Raw genomic sequence first — 26,156 nt, 5'->3', positions numbered from 1 at the left:
AGGCATACAAAACATGTTGGGGACAAAGAATAGACCATTTTGGCTGAAGCAGAAATTTTTTTTATAGGATAATAGTAGTGCATAATGTTTAGGAGGGTGGATTGGAGTTAATTTTAAACAAAAAATTCTATACAAGGTCACGATGCAAATATTTCTATTAAAAGAAACTCTTCAATATCATCACTACCATCTCTCCACAGCAAAAAATATTTTTGAACGTTTTTTAGATGTAATTTGGACCTGTGGATTAGGGAGTTCTCACTGACCTCCAGAGAGTACATTTTGGGAACCATATGTTCTTAGATAAAATTACTGTATAATGATGACTAAGATTGCCTCACATTGGGTGGCTCAGAGGTAAATAATCTGCCTGCCAATTCAGGAGACAGAGGTTCCAAACCTGGGTAGGGAAGATCCCCTGGAGAAGGAACCTACTTCCTTCTGGTAACCCACTCCAGTATTCTTGCCTGGGAAATCCCATGGACAAAAGAGCCTGGTGGGCTACAGTCCATGGGATCACAAAGTGTCAAACATGACTGAGTGACTGAGCACACATGGCTAAGATCATTTCAAAGAACAGGTGTGGGTAGAATGTTCATAAAGTAGCACCGAAAGTGAAGACGAACTAAAAAGCCTCTTGATGAAAGTGAAAGAGGAGAGTGAAAAAGTTGGCTTAAAGCTCAACATTCAGAAAACAAAGATCACAGCATCTGGTCCCATAGCTTCATAGGAAATAGATGGGGAAACAGTGGAAACAGTGTCAGACTTTATCTTTTTGGGTTCCAAAATCACTGCAGATGGTGACTGCACCCATGAAATTAAAAGACGCTTACTCCTTGGAAGGAAAGTTATGACTAACCTAGATAGCATATTCAAAAGCAGAGACATTACTTTGTCAACAAAGGTCCATCTAGTTTTCATAGCCTTTTCAACAAAGGCTATGGTTTTTCCAGTGGTCATGTATGGATGTGAGAGTTGGACTGTGAAGAAGGCTGAGCGCCGAAGAATTGATGCTTTTGAACTGTGGTGTTGGAGAAGACTCTTGAGAGTCCCTTGGATTGTAAGGAGATCCAACCAGTCCATTCAGGGGAGATCAGCCCTGGGTGTTCTGTGGAAGGAATGATGCTAAAGCTGAAACTCCAGTACTTTGGCCGCCTCATGAGAAGAGTTGACTCATTAGAAAGGACTCTGATGCTGGGAAGGATTGGGAGCAGGAGGAAAAGGGAACAACAGAGGATGAGATGGCTGGATGGCATCACTGACTCGATGGATGTGAGTTTGAGTGAACTCCAGGAGTTGGTGATGGACAGGGAGGCCTGGTGTGCTGCGATTCATGGGGTGGCAAAGAGTTGGACACGACTGAGCAACTGAACTGAACTGAATAAGATGAAAGTTCCTTAGGCACTGATTGTACAAATTATATAAGACTAATTCTACAAAGGAAAAATATTTAAAAACAACTAATACTTTCCAAGGATTTTTAGTGTTTACTTTCCAATAAATACATGCTTTGATGCCAGGCACGAAATAGCATAAAAACCTAATCATAATGTTTAAATGGATGCTTATCATGGCTGAGAACTGCCAAAAAACCTATCAAGCTTGTATTTTTCATGGTGATGGTCTCTACCACCCCGTTAGGAGACATGATGTTTTGTCTTTATTAAGCAGAGGAGGTGGTGAGGGGGAAGTGCAGGTTAGAAGTCCATGAGTGGTTGTTTGTAGGGGAGGAGATCTGTTGACTTACTGATTAGCTATATACACATCTGGATTAGATGCTCTCTGCTCGGAAGATATCCTTTGTGATGACCTGTTTGTCAGATGGTATAAAAGGCAAATCCAGGCTCTGCAAGTACTGACGGCAACCATGGCAAAACTTATTTTCCTCACAGGTGAGTCCGTAATTGGGGATGGAGCCTTATTCTTTTTTTTTTTTTAATTTAAATTTATTTATTTTAATTGGAGGCTAATTACTTTACAATATTGTATTGGTTTTGCCATACATCAACATGAATCCGCCACGGGAACCTTATTCTTACCTGATTTATTTCCCTCTCTGGACCTGAAAGGCATGAAGTAGTCTTCACATATAGCTCTACGTTTTTCTATTCTTCTTTCATCATTTCAAATTTCCAAGGGAATCCTGACATGCACAAATATGTCTGCTTCTAATCCTCTTCTCAGTTGTCTATGGCAGCATTTCTATCTTCTTTGATGCCATGAGCACAGTCCTGAAAGAAAGGCTAGTTTTCTGCCAGTGCTTGTCTTACTCTCCCATCTCTTGTTGGGTTGTTTCCTTTTCTCTATTCATCTTCCTATGCCAACTCATTTTAATTGGTATTATTTTTATTTACATGTTTGTGTTTTTGGTCTATCTTTTTCAGAAATGGAAATCAGTAGGAACTGAGATACAGTTATGCAAGTTGTCTTTTTGTCTACTGTTTTCAGGATTATTCCTCTTTTATCCCGTACTGTTCTATTATACTGCTGATATATTATAAAAATATCAGAAATTCAATCATTTAAATGGGTAGATTCAGTACATTGTTTAGAGCCAAGCAGTATCCACAGCTTATTAGTTGCTCTAGAGCTGAGATTTACAAACTTTTTATAGCTTCAGCTTTTCCAGATGAGATCTCCAACTCAGTTTATAAAACAATCAGATCAAAAGTGCTCTGGTACACATGAGTTAATCATTAACTGACCAGGAGGCTGACTGCTGTGCTGAAGTTTACCTCCTCTGCAAAGAGTCCTTGGAGGATTGCTGGACATCAGGGCCAATGCTAGCTCAGTGTTTGCCAAACTTCTCTGTTGCTGGGAATCTTCTGTGCATACTTGTTAAACTTTACAAGTTCTTGGCTTCATCCCAGACCCATTGAATAAGAAGCTCTAGAGGGCCCAGGAAGCTGTGTCACTGCCCTGTATAGTTTAAAGATATATTTCATTAAAAAATGTGACTGTGAGCAAAAAAAAAAAAAGTGCTCTGGTAGAAGCCAGGGAATGCCATCTGGAGTCTTGCCTCACAGTTCCTAGTTCTTCTCTTCTGCTGTAAGTGTTCTTAAAGTTGGTTTAAATAAATCCCAAGGCTCTGGGAGACACTGAGTTCACTGATTTAGAGGATGCTTTGTGTGTGAAGGCTGTATTCATCAGAGTTAAGGACAGTGAAGCATGGATGGGTGTGTAGTCACTGAGTAGAGTAAATTTTGGATAGTTTCAGTAAGTAGATCTTCCATGGATAGTAGACTTCCAATTCCGCATTCAATAACATTTGTTACTGACATGGAAATGGAAGAATAGGGAGCCATGCTCATTTTTGACTAAGAGAAAGGAATTGCAGCCTTATTGTTTGTTGTCATTTAGTCACTAAGTTGTATCCTACGCTTTTGCAACTCCATGAACTATAACCCACCACACTCCTCGGTCCTTGGGATTTTCCAGGCAAGAATACTGTAGAGGGTTGCCATGCCTTCCTCTAGGGGATCTTTCCAACCCAGGGATCAAACCTATGTCACCTGCATTGGCAGGCAAATTCTTTACCATTGAGCCACCAGGGAATCCCTTTGCCTTCCTTGAAAAGCCTACTATTTGGCATAACCCCTGAGTGCCACTTGGGTTGTAAACATCTATGACCCATAGCATGGTACCCAAGGCTTCAGAATTATATTTGGCAAGATATAGACAACTGGTTCAGAATTCATGTTGTTTCTTTCTCTCTAGGTCTGGCCTTTCTGCTGAATGCTCAGCTAGGTAAGTCATGGACTCTGTATTTTATCCTTGACATAATGTCTCTGTAAATTATACAAAATGCAATTTTTGTCTGCTTAATGTATTAAATGCTATTTTCCATATCCCAATATTACTTAAAAAATATATACCCAAGAGATAAGCTGTACTAGGAAAGAAAGCTACTGTATTCTTCACAAACAGATGGGTTTGATGTATTGGCTGCTACTGCTATCCTCTTCAGCATAATCACCTGAGAATTATACATTGGTATTCACTGGGCTTCATAGGAGGACTACTAGGCATCTTTTCTCAAGTGGTTCTCCAGCTTAGCTGAGATCACAAAGTGAATCTGTCAAAGTTCAAAATAACCAGCCTCAAGTCAGTGACTTGTTCCCACATTAGAAGCTTTGAGCTCATTTGTGAAGGTGTTCCTACTAGCCAACCCTGCACAGAGAACAGGCATCTGAGGGAAAGGGAGGCAAACAGAGGCAAGGCTAACACTTATAGCACATTTCAGTGGTACCTAACTCAGGCCATTGTTCTTACTTCTGACTATCCTCAGGTTCTGCCTACCAGCTGGTATGCTACTTCTCTAACTGGGCCCAGTACCGTCCAGGCCTGGGAAGCTTCAAGCCTGACAACATCGACCCCTGCCTCTGCACTCACCTGATCTATGCCTTCGCTGGGATGAGTAACAGTGAGATCACCACCACTGAATGGAATGATGTGGCTCTCTATAGTTCTTTCAATGACCTGAAAAAAAAGTAAGAGAAAGGGGAGATATCTGAATTAGTATCTCCCAGGCCAATACTTCCTAGACATTAAATAATGTGCAAACAAGTGATTCTTAAAATGCAGTACAGGTTCAGTGAGTCTCAGGTGGAACCTAGATCAGATCAGATCAGATCAGTCACTCAGTCGTGTCCGACTCTTTGCGACCCCATGAATCGCAGCACGCCAGGCCTCCCTGTCCATCACCAACTCCCGGAGTTCACTCAGACTCACATCCATCGAGTCAGTGATGCCATCCAGCCATCTCATCCTCTGTCGTCCCCTTCTCCTCCTGCCCCCAATCCCTCTCAGCATCAGAGTCTTTTCCAATGAATCAGCTCTTCGCATGAGGTGGTCAAAGTACTGGAGTTTCAGCTTTAGCATCATTCCTTCCAAAGAACACCCAGGACTGATCTCCTTTAGGATGGACTGGTTGGATCTCCTTGCAGTCCAAGGGACTCTCAAGAGTCTTCTCCAACACCACAGTTCAAAAGCATCAATTCTTCGGTGCTCAGCCTTCTTCACAGTCCAACTCTCACATCCATACATGACCACAGGAAAAACCATAGCCTTGACTAGACGAATCTTTGTTGGCAAAGTAATGTCTCTGAGACACTATTTATAACAAGCTTCCCAGTGATGTCTATGCTTCTTGTCCAGGAACTGAACTTCAAGTATTGAGGCTATAGATAACATAGAACATTGCCTGCTTTAGCTAGTATTAAAAAATTAGTTCTGTTTCTTCCTTCTTTTCTCTATCAATATCTTTTTTTAATTGTTCAAGGCAGACTTTTTTTTAATTGGAGGCTAATTACTTTACAATATTGTGGTGGTTTTTGCCTGACATTCACGTGAATCAGCCATGGGTGTACATGTGTTCCCCATCCCGACCCTCCCTCCCACCTCTCTCCCCATCCCATCATTCTGGGTCATTCTAGTACATCAGCCCTGAGCACCCTGTCTCATGCATTGAACCTGGACTGGAAATCTATTTCACATATGATAATATACATGTTTCAATGCTATTCTTTCAAATCATCCCACCCTCACCTTCTCCCAGAGTCCAAAAGTCTGTTCTTTACATCTGTGACTCTTTTGCTGTCTCACATATAGGGTCATCATTACCATCTTTCTAAATTTCATGTATACGTATTAATGTACTGTATTGGTGTTTTTCTTTCTGACTTACTTCACTTGTATAATAGGCTCCAGTTTCATCTACCTCATTAGAACTGATTCAAATGCATTTTTTAAATAGCTGAGTAATATTCCATTGTGTATGTGTATCACAGCTTTCTTATCCATTCGTCTGCCGATGAACATCTAGGTTGCTTCCATGTCCTGGCTATTGTAAACAGTGCTGCGATGAACATTGGGGTACATGTGTCTCTTTCAATTCTGTTTTCCTCGGCGTATACGCCCAGCAGTGGGATTGCTGAGTCGTATGGGAGTTCTATTTCCAGTTTTTTAAGGAATCTCCACACTATTCTCCATAGTGGCTGTACTAATTTGCATTCCCACCATGTAAGAGGGTTCCTTTTTCTTCGCACCCTCTCCAGCATTTATTGTTTGTAGACTTTTTGATAGCAGCCATTCTGACTGGTGTAAGATGGTACCTCATTGTGGTTTTGATTTGCATTTCTCTGATAATGAGTGATGTTGAGCATCTTTTCGTGTGTTTGTTAGCCATCTGTATGTCTTCTTTGGAGAAATGTCTGTTTAGTTCCTTGGCCCATTTTTTGATTGGGTCGTTTATTTTTCTGGAATTGAGCTGCAGGAGTTGCTTGTATATTTTTGAGACTAATTGTCAGTTGCTTCATTTGCTATTATTTTTTCCCATTCTGAAGGCTGTCTTTTCACCTTGCTTATAGTTTCCTTCATTGTGCAAAAGCTTTTAAGTTTAATTAGGTCCCATTTGTTTATTTTTGCTTTTATTTCCATTACTCTGGGAGGTGGGTCATAGAGGATCCTGCTATAATTTATGTCAGAGAGTGTTTTGCTTAGGTTTTCCTCTAGAAGTTTTATAGTTTCTGGTCTTACATTTAGATTCTTAATCCATTTTGAGTTTATTTTTGTTTATGGTGTTAAAAAGTATTCTAGTTTCATTCTTTTACAAGTGGTTGACCAGTTTTCCCAGCACCACTTGTTAAAGAGACTGTCTTTCCTCCATTGTATATTCTTGCCTCCTTTGTCAAAGAGAAAGTGTCCATAGGTGTGTGGATTTATCTCTGGGCTTTATATTTTGTTCCACTGATCTATATTTCTGTCTTTGTGCCAGTACCATACTGTCTTGATGACCAGTTGCTTTGTAGTATAGCCTGAAGTCAGGCAGGTTGATTCCTCCAGTTCCATTCTTCTTTCTCAAGATTGCTTTGGCTATTCAAGGTTTTTTGTGTTCCCATACAAAATGTGAAATTATTTGTTCTAGTTCTCTGAAAAATACTGTTGGTAGCTTGATAGGGATTGCATTGAAACTATAGATTGCTTTGGGTAGTATACTCATTTTCACTATATTGATTCTTCTGATCCATGAACATGGTATATTTCTCCATCTATTTGTGTCATCTTTGATTTCTTTCATCACTGTTTTATAGTTTTCTATATATAGGTCTTTTTTTTTCTTTAGGTAGATTCATTCCTAAGTATTTTATTCTTTTCATTGTAATGGTGAATGGAATTGTTTCTTTAATTTCTCTGTTTTCTCATTGTTAGTGTACAGGAATGCAAGGGATTTCTGTGTGTTAATTTTATATCCTGAAACTTTACGATATTCATTGATTAGTTCTAGTAATTTTCTGGTGGAGTCTTTAGAGTTTTCTATGTAGAGGATCATGTCATCTGCAAACAGTGAGAGTTTTACTTCTTCTTTTCCAATCTGGATTCCTTTTATTTCTTTTTCTGCTCTGATTGCTGTGGCTAATACTTCCAAAACTATGTTGAATAGTAGTGGTGAGAGTGGGCATCCTTGTTTTGTTCCTGACTTTAGGGTTCAGTTCAGTTCAGTTCAGTTCAGTTGCTCAGTTGTGTCTGACTCTTTGCAATGCCATGAATCGCAGCACGCCAGGCCTCCCTGTCCATCACCAACTCCAGAGTTCACTCAGACTCACGTCCATCGAGTCAGTGATGCCATTCAGCCATCTCATCCTCTGTCGTCCCCTTCTCCTCCTGCCCCCAATCCCTCCCAGCATGAGAGACTTTTCCAATGAGTCAACTCTTCACGTGAGGTGGCCAAAGTATTGGACTTTCAGCTTTAGCATCATTCCTTCCAAAGAAATCCCAGGGCTGATCTCCTTCAGAATGGACTGGTTGGATCTCCTTGCAGTCCAAGGGACTCTCAAGAGTCTTATCCAACACCACAGTTCAAAAGCATCAATTCTTCGGCACTCAGCCTTCTTCACAGTCCAACTCTCACACCCATACATGACCACAGGAAAAACCATAGCCTTGACTAGACGGACCTTTGTTGGCAAAGTAACGTCTCTGCTTTTGAATATGCTATCTAGGTTGGTCATAACTTTCCTTCCAAGTAGTAAGCGTCTTTTAATTTCATGGCTGCAGTCACCATCTGCAGTGATTTTGGAACCCCCCAAAATAAAGTCTGACACTATTTCCACTGTTTCCCCTCTATTTCCCATGAAGTGATGGGACCAGATGCCATGATCTTAGTTTTCTGAATGTTGAGCTTTAAGCCAACTTTTTCACTTTCCACTTTCACCTTCATCAAGAGGCTTTTTAGCTCCTCTTCACTTTCTGCCATAAGGGTGGTGTCATCTGTGTATCTGAGGTTATTGATATTTCTCCTGGTAATCTTGATTCCAGCTTGTGTTTCTTCCAGTCCAGCGTCTCTCATGATGTACTCTGCATATAAGTTAAATAAGCAGGGTGACAATATACAGCCTGACGTACTCCTTTTCCTATTTGGAACCAGTCTGTTGTTCCATGTCCAGTTCTGACTTTAGGGTAAATGCTTTCAATTTTTCACCATTGAGGATAATGTTTGCTGTAGGTTTATCATATATGGCTTTTATTATGTCGAGGTATGTTCCTTCTATTTCTGCTTTCTGGAGGGTTTTTATAATAAATGGATGTTGAATTTTGTCAAAGGCTTTCTCTGCATCTATTGAGATTATCATATGGTTTTTATCTTTCAATTTGTTAATGTGGTATATCACATTGATTGATTTGTGAATATTGAAGAATCCTTGCATCCCTGGGATAAGCCCACTTGGTCATGATGGATGATCTTTTTAATATGTTGTTGGATTCTGTTTGCTAGAATTTTGTTAAGGATTTTTGTATCTATGTTCATCAGTGATATTGGCCTGTAGTTTTCTGTTTTGTGGCATCTTTGTCTGGTTTTGGTATTAGGGTGATGGTGGCCTCATAGAATGAGTTTGGGAGTTTACCTTCCTCTGCAATTTTCTAGAAGAGTTTGAGTAGGATAGGTGTTAGCTCTTCTCTAAATTTTTGGTAGAATTCAGCTGTGAAGCTGTCTGGTCCTGGGCTTTTTTTTGCTGGAAGATTTCTGATTACAGTTTTGATTTCCATGCTTGTGATGGGCCTGTTAAGATTTTCTATTTCTTCCTGGTTCAGTTTTGGAAAGTTATACTTTTCTAAGAATTTGTCCATTTCTTCCAAGTTGTCCATTTTATTGGCATATAGTTGCTGATAGTAGTCTCTTATGATCCTTTGTATTTCTGTGTTGTCTGTTGTGATTTCTCCATTTTCATTTCTAATTTTGTTGGTTTGATTCTTCTCCCTTTGTTTCTTAATGAGTCTGGCTAATGGTTTGTCTATTTTATTTATCTTCCCAAAGAACCAGCTTTTAGCTTTGTTGATTTTGGCTATGGTCTCCTTTGCTTCTTTTGCATTTATTTCTGCCCTTATTTTTATGATTTCCTTCCTTCTACTAACCCTGGGGTACTTCATTTCTTCTTTTTCTAGTTGCTTTAGGTGTAGAGTTAAGTTATTTATTTGATTTCTCTCCTGTTTCTTGAGGTACATTTGTACTGCTATGAAACTTCCCCTTAGCACTGCTTTTACTGAATCCCATCGGTTTTGGATTGTTGTATTTTCATTTTCATTCTTCCCTATGCATATTTTTATTTCTTTTTTAATTTCTTCTGTGATTTGTTGGTTATTCAGAAGTGTGTTGTTTAGCTTCCATATGTTTGTATTTTTAACAGCTGTTTCCTGTAGTTGACATCTAGTCTTATTGCATTGTGATTGGAAAAGATGCTTTTTCAATTTTTTTGAATTTACCAAGGCTAGATATATGGCCCAGGATGTGATCTATCCTGGAGAAGGTTCCGTGTACACTTGAGAAAAAGGTGAAATTCATTGTTTTAGGGTGAAATGTCCTATAGATATCAGTTAGATCTAACTGGTCCATTGTATCATTTAAAGTTTGTGTTTCCTTGCTAATTTTCTGTTTAGTTGATTTATCCATAGGTGTGAGTGAGGTGTTAAAGTCTCCCACTATTATTGTGTTACTGTTAATTTCCCCTTTCATACTTACTAGCATTTGTCTTACATATTGCAGTGCTCCTATGTTGGTGTGCATATATATTTATAATTGTTATATCTTCTTCTTGGCTTGATCCTTTGATCATTATGTGGTGTCCTTCTTTGTCTCTTTCCACAGCCTTTATTTCAAAGTCTATTTTATCTGATATGAGTATTGCTTACTCCTGCTTTCTTTTCGTCTCTATTTGCATGAAATATCTTTTTCCAGTCCTTCACTTTCAGTCTATATGTATCCCTAGGTTTGGGGTGGGTCTCTTGTAGACAGCATATATAAGTAAAGTTAAGTTTCTCAGTCGTGTCCGACTCTTTGTGACCCCATGGACTGTAGCCTACCAGGCTCCTCTGTCCATGGGATTCTCCAGGCAAGAGAACTGGAGTGGGTTGCCATTTCCTTCTCCAGGGGATCTTCCCGACCCAGAGATCGAACCTGGGTCTCCAGCATTGCAGACAGATGCTTTACCATCTGAGCCACCAGGGAAGCCCCAGACAGCATATATACTGGTCTTGCTTTTGTCTCCATTCAGCCAGTCTTTGTCTTTTGGTTGGGGCATTCAACCCTTTTACATTTTAGGTAATTATTGATAAATATGATCCCGTTGCCATTTACTTTGTTGTTTTGGTTTTGAGTTTATACCCTCTTTCTGTGTTTCCTGTCTAGAGAAGATCCTTTAGCATTTGTTGAAGAGCTGGTTTGGTGGTGCTGAATTCTCTGAGCTTTTGCTTGTCCGTAAAGCTTTTGATTTCTCCTTCATATTTGAATGATCCTTGCTAGGTACAGTAATCTGGGTTGTAGGTTTTTCTCTTTCATCACTTTAAGTATGTCCTGCCATTCCCTTCTGGCCTGAAGAGTTTCTATTGAAAGAGCAGCTGTTATCCTTACGGGAATCCCCTTGTGTGTTATTTGTTGTTTTTCCCTTGCTGCTTTTAATATTTGCTCTTTGTGTTTGATCTTTGTTAATTTGATTAATATGTGTCTTGGGGTGTTTCAATTTGGGTTTATCCTCTTTCAGAAACTGAGTTTCTTGGACTTGGGTGGCTATTTCCTTCCCCATTTTAGGGAAGTTTTCAACTATTATCTCAAGTATTTTCTCAAGGCCTTTCTTTTTGTCTTCTTCTTATGGGACTCCTATGATTTGAATGTTGGGGTTTTTAACACTGTCCCACAGGTCTCTGAGGTTGTCCTCATTTCTTTTAATTCTTCTTTCTTTTTTCCTCTCTGCTTCATTTATTTCCACCATTCTATCTTTCACCTCACTTATCCTATCTTCTGCCTCAGTTATTCTACTGTTGGTTCCCTCCAGAGTGCTTTTGATTTCAGTTATTGCATTATTCATTAAGATTGACTTTTTTTTAATTTCATCTAGGTCCTTGTTAAACTTTTCTTGCATCTTCTCAATCCTTGTCTCCAGACTGTTCATGTGTAACTCCATTTTGTTTTCCAGATTTTGGGGTCATTTTTACTATCACTATTATGAATTCTTTTTCAGGTAGACTATCTCCTCCTTTTCTGTTTGGTCTGGTGAGCTTTTATCATGTTCCTTTACCTGCTGAATATTTCTCTGCCTTTTCATCTTGTTTAGGTTGCTGTGTTTGGGGTGGCCTTTCTGTATGCTGGAAGTTTGTGGTTCCTTTTTATTGTGGAGGTTCCTCCCTGTAGGTGGGGTTGGACGAGTGGCTTGTCAAGGTTTCCTGGTTAGGGAAGCTTGCATTGGTTTCCTGGTGGGTGGAGCTGGATCTCTTCTCTCTGGAGTGCAATGAAGTGTCCAGTAGTGAGTTTTGAGGTGTCTATGGGTTTGGTGTGACTTTTGGCCACCTGTACTTTTGTGCTTAAGTTTATGTTCCTGCGCTGTTGGAGAATTAGCTTGAAATGTCTCGCTCTGGAATTTGTTGGCTCTTGGTTGGTGTTTAGTTTCAGTATAGGTATGGAAGCTTTTGGATGAGCTCTTATTGATTAATGTTCCCTGGAGTCAGGAGTTTTCTGGTGTTCTTGAGTTTTGGATTTAAGTCTCCTGCCTCTGGCTTTCAGTCTTATCCTTACAGTAGTCTCAAGACTTCTCCATCGATACAGCACTAATGATAAAACATCTAGGTTTTTGGTGAAAAGATTCTCCACAGTGAGGGACACCCCACGAGGTTCACAGAGTTACATGGAGAAGAAAAGAGAGAGGAGGTGACCAGAAGGAGAAGAGGGGGAATCAAAAGGGGAGAGAGAAATCTAGCCAGTAATCAATTCCCTATTTGCTCTCCACAATCTGGAATACTCGGAGAGTTTCACAGAGTTCCATAGAGAAGAGAAGAGGGAGGAAGGAGATAGAGGTGACCAGGAGGAGAGGAGAGGGAGTCAAAAGGAGAGAGACCAGTCTAGCCTGTGATCAGTTCCCTAAGTGTTCTCCACAGTCTGGATCACCCAAAGAGATTCACAGAGTTAAGTAGAGATTATAAGGCGGAGGGCAGAGAAGGCAATGGCACCCCCATTCCAGCGCTCTTGCCTGGAGAATCCCATGGATGAGGGAGCCTGGTGGGCCGCAGTCCACGGGGTCGCTAAGAGTCGGACAGGACTGGGCGACTTCACTTTCACTTTTCACTTTCATGCATTGGAGAAGGAAATGGCAACCCACTCCAGTGTTCTTGCCTGGAGAATCCCAGGGATGGGGGAGTCTGGTGGGCTGCCGTCTATGGGGTCGCACAGAGTCAGACACGACTGAAGTGACTTAGCAGCAGCAGCAGCATAAAGGGGAGGGAGAAGATAGAGGTGACCTGGGGGAGAAAATGGAGAGTCAAAAGAGGAGAGAGCAATCAAGCCGGTAATCACTAAGTCGCTTCAGTCGTGTCCAACTCTGTGCGACCCCATAGACGGCAGCCCACCAGGCTCCCCCGTCCCTGGGATTCTCCAGGCAAGACTACTGGAGTGGGTTGCCATTTCCTTCTCCAATGCATGAAAGTGAAAAGTGAAAGTGAAGTCGCTCAGTCGTGTCTGACTCTTAGCGACTTCATGGACTGCAGCCTACCAGGCTCCTCCGTCCATGGGATTTTTCCAGGCATAGTACTGGAGTGGGTTGCCATTGTCTTCTCCGGCCAGTAATCAAACTCCTAAGTAAAAATGAGTACTGAAAAGTGGAATCTTAAAGGTACAGAATTGATAACAAATACCAAAAAGCAAAGATTAAAAATCTCTCAAAAATACAATATTTAAAAAAATCACAAAAGTTATTTTAAAAATATGAAATTTGCTTTAAAAATAGGGGTTTTTTTTGGCAAGGTAATAGTAAGTTTTAAAAATAAGAATTAAAGGAGTGATAAAGAACTTAAAATTTTTTTAATTTAAATTAAAATATGATAATAGTAAAATATATCTAGGAATTTCTCTGGAGCTGTTGGGGGCAGTATGGGGTCAGTTCAGTTTCAGATAGTTCCTTGTTTCAGCTTATAATTCTTCTCAAGGTCTATAGGTCTCTTCCAATATAGCCAATGCTAACTATAGGGTTTTAATCTGTTGCACCTGTCACTTCCAAAGTGGTTCCTTCTTCTTTGTTTATTTTGGCTTCCTCTGCAAGTCTCTTCAGTATCTAACTTCCACCCTGACACAAGTTGGCGAAGGTGGCCATTTATTTAGGCTCACTTTTTCAACTGGGCTGCGGGGAGGGAGGAGCACCGCAAACAAATATCACTGGCGTGTGTGGGGAGTGTGCACAGTGTCTGGGCCACACTGGGTTTTCCCCCGCCCACCATGTGTGTGCTTTCCCGGTCTATACTGCTCAGGCTCCAAGTTGCTCTGCAAGGGAACTATCAAAGGCAGGCCCTGGATTGTATGCACTTCCCAGGTCTAAGCCACTCAGGTTCAGGTTCTCAGGTACTCCACAAAGGTACAGACTTGGTTGGGCCTGCGTTTTGTGCCCTTCCCAGGTCCGAGCAGCTCAGGCGACCCAGTGCTTGGCGAGCTCAGTCTCCCCAGGTGGGGCCGGGCGTCTTATCACCTCCTCTGTTCCAGTCATTCGGTTTCCTGGGTGCGCAGCAGGAGCGCTGTCTCAGGTGTGCCATGTGTCTCCTCTGGGGAGCTGATCTCTGGCTGTGACCCTCCTGGTGGATGTCAACCATCCAGGATCCCAGGAAGACTTGGTTAACAACGGGAAGCCTGCTCTCAGTTTGGTAGAGGATGCCATCTCTGGGGCGGAGATTGCCCCTTTCCAGCTCTGGCTGTCACCCACCTGCCTCCCTGCTCCAGCGGGGGATGGGCCGGTCCACTGCCGGCTGGCTCTCCTCTGGTATTTGTTCAGTCCTTTGTTCAGTGAGCGGGCCTGCAGAGCTTTAGGTTAGAGCTTTTCGCCAGAAACTTCCCTTTCCTCTTTTTTTTTTTTCTTCTCTTTCTGGCTATCCCACAATTTGGGTTGCTATCTCACGTTAGCTCCCTCAGATTGCCCTCAGGGCATTCAAGCCTGGTCCTTACCCTAAGCAATGCAGCCTGCACCTCCCTGTTCAGCCCCCGCTTGCTTATGGTGGATACGAGCATCTGGGCTACTTCTCTGCTGGGAGTTGTAGTTAGGCGCGTAACCTGTGGGTTTTATTTATTTGTTTTTTCCTCCCGGTTATGTTGACCTCTGAGATTCCAAAACTCTCCACAGACCTGCTGGTGAGAGGGTTTCCTGGTGTTTGGAAACTTCTCCTCTTTTAAGATTCCCTTCCCAGGACGGCTCTCCATCCCTACCTCTTTCGACTCTCTTTTTATTTTTTATATTTTGTCCTACCTCCTTTTGAAGACAATGGGCTGCCTTTCTGGGTGCCTGGTGTCCTCTGCCAGCGTCAGAAGTTGTTTTGTGGTATTTGCTCAGTGTTCAAATGCTCTTTTGATGAATTTGTGGGGGAGAAAGTGGTCTCCCCATCCTATTCCTCCACCATCTTCTCGATATCTTTTTTATGGCCTAGGAAACTGCAAACCATCTTAACTACTTGAATCAGAGAGCAGGAGGCAGAGGACACTGAAGATTAGACATAGCAGAGGTCAGGAAATAAGAAGAGTTTACTGTATTTTAATAGAGTTCTACTTTGTGGGAAAATGAAACAAAACAAGCAAGAAAATCTTGGTATCTTTAAATTTCTAATTTGTTTGGTTAGTTACATCTAGGAGAAGTAAGGCTATGGGCTATTGCAAACATCAGTAGTGGCAGTATCTAGAATGTAGCTACTAGAATTTGAGTTATGATGTGTGTGTGCATGCTAAGCCACTTCAGTCATGTCCCACTCTTTGTGACTGTATGGACTATAGCCCACCAGGCTCCTCTGTCCATGGGATTCTCCAGGCAAGAATACTGGAGTGGGTTGCCATGCTCTCCTCCAGGGGATCTTTCCCACCCAGGGACTGAACTCACATCTCTTACATCTCCTGCATAGGCAGGCAGATTTTTTACCACTAGCACCGCCTGGGAAGCCCAAGGCCTTTCAAAGTGGTATTTCTTAAACTGTGATTTATTATTGATCTTGCATCAAAATCACATATAAGGCAGTTGATAAAAATCTCAGTCCCTAATCCAACTGAATCACAGTCTTTGAGAAAGGGGTTAAACACCTGAAATTTTAATGTTATCCTTCAACTCTGATCCTTGTACTCTATTCTTATCTAAGCTGATGGTTGAGAACCACTAGTCCAGAAAATGTTCATGATTCTAAGCCAATTGATTCATATTCATTATCACAGAGTCTGAGAAAGTAATTATGTCCAAGCAACATTTATCATTTCAGCTGATAGGATAGAATGTAAGAATTCCCAGTACAATCCCATTTTTAAAAAACCTAGTCCTGTGGAACAGGAACTCATAAATGAAGGTCTTAAAGAGCTTAACCATGAAGAGAGGGAGAATTTTATAAGACACTCACTTGCTGCAGTTTAGCCCAGGAGTACTGGAAGCAACTTCAGATGCAAATGGGCTTCCAACATTAGGCCTGAGAAACAGAGAAGGAAGAGGAACTTTGAGAGTTTGAAGCAGGGATAGCTGCAGAAAAGAACTTCCAGGACAAGATCCAGGAGATCCTGCTCACCCATCAAGTGCTGCCCTGAAACATCCATCCCACGCAAATGGGTTGCCCTAATAGTGTTAGTCATTCAGTCGTGTCTGACTCTTTGTGACCCCCACTCCACCCCACCCCCCGGACTGTAGCCTTCCAGGCTCTTCTGTCCATGGGATTCTCCTTGCAAAAATACTGGAGTATGTTGCCATTTCCTCCTCTAGTGGATCTTCCCAACTCAGAGATCGAACCCTGGTCCCCTGCATTGCAAGCAGATCCTTTACCTTCTGAGCCACCAGGGAAGCTCTGTAGTTTCATAAGTATCAACCTATTTTATTTCCTCAAATTTTTACTATAATATTTTAAACTATAGTATGCTTATATGTCTCTTTTATATGCTAAGTTGCTTCAGTCGTGTCCGGCTCTTTGCGATCGTCTGAACTGTAGCCTGTCAGGCTTCTCTGTCCATTGGATGCTCCAGGCAAGAATACAAGAGTGGGTTGCCGTTCCCTTTTCCAGGAGATCTCTACACAGGGATCAGACCTGCTTCTCTTATGTCTCCTGCATTGGCAGGCAGATACTTTACCACTAGCACCACCTGGGAAGCCCATGTTCCTTTTAACTCATGGATAAACTGTTCTTTTATTCTCAAGGGAAAAAAAAGCAGTCCTCTAACTTAGATTTTGCTAAAGAACTCTGTGCATTCATAATGATAACACAAATAATTTTTATAAAGAAATTGTTCTGTAGTGATGGGTAATTGTTCTACAAAATATCTTATCAAGACAACATTAAAGTTTATAATCAGGCCCGATACAAAGCATTATTATTTTAAATTGAGGGATTCATGGATTTTGAAGTTTTTCTTTTCTCTACTTTGTTTTACAGGAACAGCCAGCTGAAAATTCTCCTGGCCATTGGAGGCTGGAACTTTGGAACTGCCCTGTAAGTCCTCTATGAGAGCGTTGGATGTTCATTTAATTTGCTATGGGTAACAGGTTAGCCCAGTGTGACCCATGTCCCTTCAGATTTCATAACCTGCTGCTGCTGCTGCTAAGTCACTTCAGTCATGTCCGATTCTGTGTGACCCCATAGAAGGCAGCCCACCAAGCTGCTCTGTCCCTGGGATTCTCCAGGCAAGAATACTGGAGTGGGTTGCCATTTCCTTCTCCAATCCATGCATGCAGGCTAAGTCGCTTCAGTCGTGTCCGACTCTGTGCAACCCTATGGGCACCAGCCCACTAGGCTCCTTGCCTAGAGAATCCACGGGATTCTCTAGGCAAGAATACAGGAGTGGCTTGCCGTTTCCTTCAGATTTCATAACCTAAGATGGGGTATTAAGGATGTATGTTAAACAAATATGCTACTTAAATAAATTACTATACCAGAATCTCAATACTAAATAGAACACAATTTGTTGTATATGTTTACATTTAGATGGATATTCCAGGACTCCATTCACAGAGATTCAGTGACTGAGACTTCAAAACAATCTCTTCTTACAGTATTTCAGAAGCACAACGCCTGAGAAGAGCGTTATAGCACTTTTCTCCATTTACCTTCTGGAAGAAAGGAAGAGAAAGCCATGAAAATAAATAAGGAGACTCTTTTAAGGGCATATGAACTTCAGAGACTGTTTAGAGAGACCACACAGTGAGCCAAGGTAGACAGGTGTTCAAAGCAACAGGTCCAATTTGGGAGAAAAATCAGTTGGGTGGATAACAAAGTAAAGAGAACGTTGAGGTACCATGGCTGGCAGAGTAGTTATATAAAGAAGTACAGGAGAAAACCAGCAATATACTTTTATCTGGGCTTTGGGTCCTAATGAAAAGCTTTGAGGCAAAAATATAGGAGTTTGACTTTACAACAAGACGTGGCCACCAAGGCCTCACTCTGCCTTCTTTGAATCTCCCTCAGTTTCACTGCTATGGTTGCCACTCCGGAGAACCGCAAGACTTTCATTTCTTCAGTCATCAAATTCCTACACCAGTATGGATTTGACGGACTGGATTTTGATTGGGAGTACCCTGGCTCTCGTGGAAGCCCTTCTCAGGACAAGCATCTCTTCACTGTCTTAGTGCAGGTGAGGAGGAAGGTGGCAGCACCGAGCCCAAGAAAATTCAAAAAAGAATTCTTTGCAAGGAGAATCTGGTGGTTCCAGAATGAAAGTCAACTGAAGTTTTGACTTATTGGATCTTTGCATCACAAAGATTATTGGATATCATGCCTACATTCAACAGCATTTGATAACAACAACAACAACATTACATGTGTTATGTGCCAGGCCCAATTTTATAAGCTGTTTTTAAAGTCATAACCCATTTCATCTTCATATGTACCCTATGATAAAGATACTATAAGTATCATAACCTTTATTTTACAAATGAGAAAGCTAAAATATAAAGAGTTTAAGTAACCTAACATCAAACAACTAATAGGTGTCATAACTACCTATGTAGTTTGGGTTCTACATGGGTACTAATGAGTACTAATTTTCTGAAGGATTCTTAAGTAATCTAGACATATGGCAAAACTCATGTTTTAGAAGAATTACTCTGACTTTAACCATGGAGGATGAATTACAAGGAGGTAGGGAGGCAGGGAGAGAGGAGTCCATTACAATAACTCAAGCCAGAAATGCTGAGGATCTGAACAAAGATCCTAACAGAGAGGACAGAAAGAGGAAGTATATGAGATATTAGGAGGGTAGAATCAATAGGATTTGGAGACCAATTGGAAGTGTGAAAAGAGAGAACTGCCAGTTTTCTGTCCTTGAGAATTGATTTGACTGTGGTCCTCTTAACTAAGATGGTAAATACAGGAAGAAGGTAGATTTGAAACAAGAAAAACTCATTAATTTGTCTTTGAACATGATGAGTGAGAGGAATTTGTAGGGCGTCATAAGAATGTCCAATAGACGCTGGATGAATAGATACTGGATGAATGAGAAACTGGTGTTCAGGACAAGAACTTGATTTGATATATTTTATTGACATCATCAATAAAGTTAAATAATTAAGAGATCACCAAGGAAAAATGAATGCAGTAAGAAAAGCAAGGATGGCTTTTAGATTTCAGTTCAGTTCAGTTCAGTCACTCAGTTGTGTTTGACTCTTTGCGACCCCATGAACCGGAGCATACAAGGCCTCCCTGTCCATCACCAACCGCCAGAGTCTACCCAAACCCGTGTCCATTGAGCCAGTGATGCCATTCAACCATCTCATCCTCTGTCGGCCCCTTCTCCTCCTGCCCTCGATCTTTCCCAGCATCAGGGTCTTTTCAAATGAGTCAGTTCTTCGCATCAGGTGGCCAAAGTATTGAAGTTTCAGCTTCAACATTAGTCCTTCCAATGAACACCCAAGACTCATTGCCTTTAGGATGGACTGGTTGGATCTCCTTGCAGTCCAAGGAACTCTCAAGAGTCTTCTTCAACACCACAGTTCAAAAGCATCAATTCTTCGGTGCTCAGCTTTCTTTATAGTCCAACTCTCACATCCATACATGACTACTGGAAAAACCATAGCCTTGACTAGATGGACCTTTGTTGACAAAGTAATGTCTCTGAATTTTAATATGCTGTCTAGGTTAGTCATAACTTTCCTTCCAAGGAGTAAGCATCTTTTAATTTCATGGCTGTGCTCACCATCTGCGGTGATTTTGGAGCCCCCAAAAATAAAGTCAGCCACTGCTTCCCCATCTATTTGGCATGAAGTGATGGGACTGGATACCATGATCTTAGTTTTCTGAATGTTGAGCTTTAAGCCAACTTTTTCATTCTCCTCTTTCACTTTCATCAAGAGGCTCTTTAGTTCTTCTTCACTTTCTGCCATAAGGGTGGTGGCATCTGCATATCTGAGGTTATTGATATTTCTCCTGTCAATCTTGATTCCAGCTTGTGCTTTCTCCAGCCCAGTGTTTCTCATGATGTACTCTGCATAGAAGTTAAATAAGCAGGGTGACAATATACAGCCTTGACGTTCTCCTTTTTCTATTTGGAACCAGTCTGTTGGCCCATGTCCAGTTCTAACTGTTGCTTCCTGACCTGCATACAGGTTTCTCAAGAGGCAGGTCAGGTGGTCTGGTATTCCCATCTCCTTCAGAATTGACCACAGTTTATTGTGATCCACACAGTCAAAAGCTTTGGCATAGTCAATAAAGCAGAAATAGATGTTTTTCTGAAACTCTCTTGCTTTTTCAATGATCCAGTGGATGTTGGCAATTTGATCTCTGGTTCCTCTGCTTTTTCTGAAACCAGCTTGAACATCTGGAAGTTCACAATTCACATACTGCTGAAACCTGGCTTGGAGAATTTTGAGCATTACTTTACTAGTGTGTGAGATGAGTGCAATTGTGTGGTAGTTTTGAGCATTCTTTGGCATTGCCTTTCTTTGGGATTGGAATGAAAACTGACCTTTTCCAGTCCTGTGGCCACTGCTGAGTTTTCCAAATTTGCTGGCATATTGAGTGCAGCACTTTCACAGCATCATCTTTTAGCATTTAAAATAGCTCAACTGAAATTCCATCACCTCCACTAGCTTTGTTCATACTGATGTTTCCTAGGGACCACTTGACTTCACATTCCAGAATGTTTGGCTCTAGGTAAGTGTCAGTGATCACACCATTGTGATTATCTGGGTCATGAAGATCTTTTTTGCACAGTTCTTCTGTGTATTCTTGCCACCTCTTCTTAATATCTTCTGCTTCTGTTAGGTCCATACAATTTCTGCCCTTTATTGATCCCATCTTTGCATGAAATGTTCCCTTGGTATCTCTAATTTTCTTGAAGAGATCTCTAGTCTTTCCCATTCTATTGTTTCCTCTATTTCTTTGCATTGATCACTGAGGAAGGCTTTCATAGATTTATCCTCCCCCAAGATAGAGATTTTTCCTATACCATCTGTTTCACCAGATTGTCTGCCAGTATCCAATAATTTCAATATTCATTGGTTGAAAAATCAATCCACTTACTTGTTGAACAGCTCTAGTGATCAAAAAGAACATCTATATTCTTAGTCAAGACATACTTCCAGTCACAATTAATAACTTCCAATCATTGGTTCTAGTCTGTTCACTGAACTAACAAAGAATAAAGCTTCTCCCTTTGGCAATATATTGGTTGGTCCAATATTTGAAGACAGCTATAATATCTTGTTAATAATTTTTTTCTAGTTAAATAACCTAGTTCATTTAACAAGCATACATATGACAATTTTTAGACACATTCTTCACTTGAGCACACTCTGGTACACCCTAATAATGCAGTTATGAAAACTGAATTCAGTACTCAGGATGAGATTAGAGTCACACAAAATAAAGGTGGATTAACCTCTAGCCTTGAATGGGAACCTATCACCTGGCTGTTCATAGCTTCCTCATCGACCAATTGAACATTTCATTTATTGGGATGTCAGTCCAATAAAGTAGCTCATTTACTGGACAGAGGGAAGCAAATTTCTGTACTGCTAAAACCTGGATATAAATTATTACAGCAACTATAACTTCATAGTGCAGTGATATAAGTAGAGTTCTGACTCATCATCTGGGACCTGGGTTTTGGTAATGACCTGGCTACTAACTTGCTGTGAGACTTTGGTGAAATTATCTAACTTATACACATATTAGCTATACAATCAATACCATCAATCTTGTCTACTTTATAGGAGTATTGAGAAACAAAAGTAAGGTAAAATATGTGAAAGCATTTTAAAAAGTAAAGCATTATACAAATATAAATTTATAATAGTTAAGGAGTTGAAATCAGTTTCATAGATACTTTACTATACTTGATTATTCTATAGGAAACACGTGAAGCTTTTGAACAGGAAGCCAAGCAAACCAACAAGCCCAGGCTGCTGGTCACCGCTGCAGTAGCTGCTGGCATCTCTAATATCCAGGCTGGCTATGAGATTCCCCAGCTATCCCAGTGAGTGACTCACCTTATCCTCAAAACTCCTGTAGGCATCACTCTTGCAAGGTAGACTTGTGCTTTGTCTTACTACCCAGGGACTTTGTTTAGGGTGTTTTGGAGGTGGTATCTTTTGCTCGCTTAAGTGTGGGACATACGTACTATTGTTATTTAGTCACTAAGTCATGTCCAGCTCTCTTGGGACCCTATGGACTGTAGCCCACCAGGCTCCTAGGTCCATGGGAATTCCCAGGCAAGAATACTGGAGTGAGTTGCCATTTCCATCTCTAGGGGATCTTTCCTACCCAGGTTCAGAAGCCGTGTCTCCTGCATTAGCAGGTGGATTCTTAATCACTGATTCTTTAATGTTGAGCTACCAGGGATGCCCACATAAGTATGGGAAACAGCCATGGGAAATGCTTTACAACCCTGTATTCTACCTCAGGTACCTGGACTTCATCCATGTCATGACCTATGACTTCCATGGCTCCTGGGAAGGCTACACAGGAGAGAACAGCCCTCTCTACAAATACCCAACTGACACTGGCAGCAATACTTACCTCAATGTGGTGAGTCTCCACACAGATGCAGATGCAGACCAGAGATGATGTAAATTACATGCAGATTCAGGGACAAAACAAACAAATTTTGCAAAAGTCTCATTTGGATAAATCTTCTAAGTGACCGATTTTATCTCATTAACTATAACCTCACCAAAATATTTTTGAAAAAGTACAAACTAATCTATGTCATGAGCATCATTAAATTTTGCCTGTTAGGTCAGTGGACTAGCATAACTAAGCATGGGGTCTTCAGCTGGGTAGGCCTCTAATTCACTTGCTACCTTTTCAGGAATACGCCATGAACTACTGGAAGAAAAATGGGGCCCCGGCTGAGAAGCTCATCATTGGATTCCCTGCCTACGGACACAATTTCATCCTAAGAGACGCTTCCAACAATGGTATCGGTGCCCCCACTTCTGGAGCTGGTCCTGCCGGGCCCTACACCAGGGAGGCTGGGTTCTGGGCCTACTATGAGGTAGGTAGGCTGGGCTGTACATTGGAACTCTGGGAATGCCATGTCCTGGGCTGCACACTAGCCTTAGGGCTAGAACCTGCAAGAAGCTTGAATGTTCATTCTGTCCACTATTTACATACTTTAACACAAATATTACTCCAGATGCTTCAGATGTATAAGTAACCTATTCATTTACCTAATCCAGTATGAAGATTTATAGCGTGCAATATCCCTTCAAACTACAATTGTTGTTTGTTGTTTAGTCGCTAAGTCATGTCTGACTCTTTTGCAACTCCATGGACTGTAGCCTGCAAGGCTCCTCTGTCCATGGGATTCTCCAGGCAAGAAAACTGGAGTGGGTTGCCATTTTCTTCTCCAGGGGATCTTCTCAACTCAGGGGTTAAACCCACATCTCCTGCATTGCAGGTGAATTCTTTACTGCTGAGCCACCAGGGAAGCCCATTCAAACAACAGACTGCATACTTAAGGTCATTTATATTAACACATAAGGGAATTAAGTAACTATCTCCCATACTGATGTGGGTTCCCAAAATCAAGCACTAAGAATAAGGTTAACATCTGAGTATTTCAAAAACAACTTGTTACTATTTACTGTAGATAAAAGGCCATAATTAGAAACCTGTGGAAAACCCCAATTGGAGACATGACAGAAAAAAAAAAAAAATCAAAGAGGAAGGTGTATGTTTTATTTTTCATGGGAGTCATATTTAAAGGATTTGAATCTCTTGACTTTTTAAAGATCTGTGCCTTCCTGAAAGATGGAGCCACTGAGGCATGGGATGACTCTCAGAATGTGCCCTATGCCTACAAGGGCACTGAGTGGGTTGGTTATGACAATGTTAACAGCTTCAGAATCAAGGTAAGGTCAGCCCCTCCAATGTGCTTCCAGCTCAGCCCAGAGTCTCAAGAAATAAAATGACTCCTGGTGTCCTCGATTCTTAAATAGGCTCAGTGGCTTAAGGAGAACAACTTTGGAGGTGCCATGGTCTGGGCCATTGACCTGGATGATTTCACAGGCACTTTCTGCAACCAGGGCAAGTTCCCCCTGATAAATACCTTGAAGGATGCTCTTGGCCTGAAGAGTGCAAGTAAGTGACAGTAGGGGAATGCCCAGGGTGTATAGATGCTCCTTTTCCAACTCAAGACAGCCTAACATCTTCCCACACCCTTTGCCCCCAGAAGTCTCATCATTGCTGTTGCCTGGCTGAGAGAGAGGCACTTACATTCTTTCCTTGTTAGAAATTGTATGCTCTAATGAGAAACCAGGTCTGCTGTGAGGGTTTTCCAGGTCTGCTAAGTCTTAAAGGTGTGGAAAAGCCTCAAGAAATTAGGCTGACCTTCAATATTAGCATTTATTTTTCTATGAAACCCTTATTAAAAGTCTCTTTCAGCCTGCCTGGGGAGACTGAATAACAAACTCTAAGCAGTACTGGGGTGGGTTTAGGGTTTAGTTGTTAAGTTGTGTCCAACTCTTGTGACCCCATGGACTGACTATAGCCTGCCAGGCTCCCCTGTCCATGGAATTCTCCAGGCAAGAATACTGGAGTAAGTTGCCATTTCCTTCTCCAGGGGATCATCCCGATCTAGGAATAGAACCCAGGTCTCCTGCATTGCAGGCATATTCTTTACCGACTGAGCTAAGAGGGAAGCCCATACTGACATATTTTTTAATCTATAATTCAGAGGAAGTACCAATTCTCTAAATTTTGTCCAGATTTTCTCTTAGAGCCTATCTGCTCCCCCACTTAAACACAAATCCTAGAAAAGCATTTTGCATATACTGATTGCTCAGTAAAATTTTTTTAAAATTATTTTAGCATCATAAGAGAGAACTTTTAAAATTTAAAACCAGGCTGGCTTGAAATTGCTGCTGCTAAGTCGCTTCAGTCGTGTCCGACTCTGTGCGACCCCACAGATGGCAGCCCACCAGGCTCCCCCGTCCCTGGGATTCTCCAGGCAAGAACACTGGAGTGGGTTGCCATTTCCTTCTCCAATACATGAAAGTGAAAAGTGAAAGTGAAGTCGATCAGTCATGTCCAACTCTTTCGAGATCCCATCAACTGCAGCCTACCAGGCTCCTCCATCCATGGGATTTTCCAGGCAAGAGTACTGGAGTGGGGTGCCATTGCCTTCTCCGGATTGAAATTAGAGCTGCTCTTTTTTTTTTTTCTCTCTCTCTCTCTCTTTTTATTTATTTTTATTTTTTAATTTTATTTATTTTTAAACTTTACAATATTGTATTGGTTCTGCCATATATTGAAATGAATCCGCCACAGGCATACACGTGTTCCCCATCCTGAACCCTCCTCCTTCCTCCCTCCCCATACCATCCCTCTGGGTCATCCCAGTGCACCAGCCCCAAGCATTCAGTATTGTGCATCAAACCTGGACTGGCGACTCATTTCATAATTCCTAAGTATGGAGTTACCTTGTGAGCTTCTCAGGTGTCAGGACCCAGAGTGAACAGCAACCCATCTCCAGACCTCACCTCAGGCCTGCTAGTTCTTCACCTCTAGGTGAATCTGGGAGCCTCTGCCAGGTCTGCTTTTTGTGCTGTTTCAGCCTGTAATGCCTCCACGCAGTCCAGTGAGCCCAACAGCAGTCCTGGAAACGAAAGTGGGAGTGGAAATAAGAGCAGCAGCTCCGAGGGTAGAGGATACTGTGCTAGCAAAGCCGATGGCCTCTACCCAGTGGCGGATAACAGAAATGCCTTCTGGAACTGCGTAAATGGAATCACATACAAGCAGAATTGCCTGACCGGGCTTGTCTTTGACACCAGCTGTCACTGCTGCAACTGGGCATAAAACTGACCTGTGTCTCCATTTCCTAGGGTACAAGTCTCCTTTGCCTAGCACACCTTGTTCCTACCTAGAGTTCTGCAATAAAACGCATCAGTTAAAACATGAGTGTCCTTGGTTTTAAGTGATTTGGGTGGAGACCTTTCTAGATGTGAAAATATAGGCTGTGCATGGGCTTGGAGTGGCAGAAGAGTGTGTGTGAGGAAGTCATGGCACCAACAACCTCACAAGTCTTTTATTTGCTTAGGTTGATCTTTATGAAGGTTGAAAGCTGTCAGAAGGAAATTCATGCATGTTTGGTGTTGGCAGGGGATGAAGTCATGAAGAAGATAAGTCTCTAGTTTGGTGAGTGTCCTCGGTAGGGAGCCAAAGTGATTCTAGGAGTCTTAGGGGCA

At 41.6% G+C, this 26,156-nt stretch overlaps 1 protein-coding gene across 3 annotated transcripts; it reads left to right on the top strand.

Annotated features, from left to right (window-relative positions):
- Positions 1–1,830: 1,830 nt before the first annotated feature.
- CHIA (chitinase acidic) lies at positions 1,831–25,864 on the top strand. Of its 3 annotated transcripts, none has more exons than XM_061410815.1 (11): positions 1,831–1,892; positions 3,718–3,747; positions 4,289–4,490; positions 16,909–16,965; positions 17,938–18,103; positions 21,819–21,943; positions 22,371–22,494; positions 22,778–22,963; positions 23,703–23,822; positions 23,910–24,051; positions 25,526–25,864. In XM_061410815.1, the coding sequence occupies exons 1-11, from the start codon at positions 1,868–1,870 to the stop codon at positions 25,765–25,767; spliced, it is 1,419 nt and encodes a 472-aa protein (XP_061266799.1). In that variant the 5' UTR covers positions 1,831–1,867; the 3' UTR covers positions 25,768–25,864. The 3 variants fall into 3 exon arrangements, with proteins under 3 accessions (XP_061266799.1, XP_061266800.1, XP_061266801.1); XM_061410816.1 differs by having other exon boundaries at positions 25,240–25,864; XM_061410817.1 differs by lacking the exons at positions 1,831–1,892; positions 3,718–3,747; positions 4,289–4,490; positions 16,909–16,965 and adding an exon at positions 17,595–17,683.
- Positions 25,865–26,156: the final 292 nt, after the last annotated feature.

The sequence above is a fragment of the Bos javanicus genome, chromosome 3 (genome assembly GCF_032452875.1).
Source record: "Bos javanicus breed banteng chromosome 3, ARS-OSU_banteng_1.0, whole genome shotgun sequence".
NCBI lineage: Eukaryota > Metazoa > Chordata > Mammalia > Artiodactyla > Bovidae > Bos > Bos javanicus.
Note: the sequence above shows the minus strand (reverse complement) of the source record. Positions and strands in the feature narration are given on the sequence as shown.

Coding starts and splice junctions, on each gene's coding strand:
- CHIA (XM_061410815.1), top strand. CDS start 1,868: ATGGCAAAACTTATTTTCCTCACAG. Junction 3,748..4,288: donor TCTGCTGAATGCTCAGCTAG/GTAAGTCATGGA, acceptor GACTATCCTCAG/GTTCTGCCTACCAGCTGGTA. Junction 24,052..25,525: donor TCTTGGCCTGAAGAGTGCAA/GTAAGTGACAGT, acceptor GTGCTGTTTCAG/CCTGTAATGCCTCCACGCAG.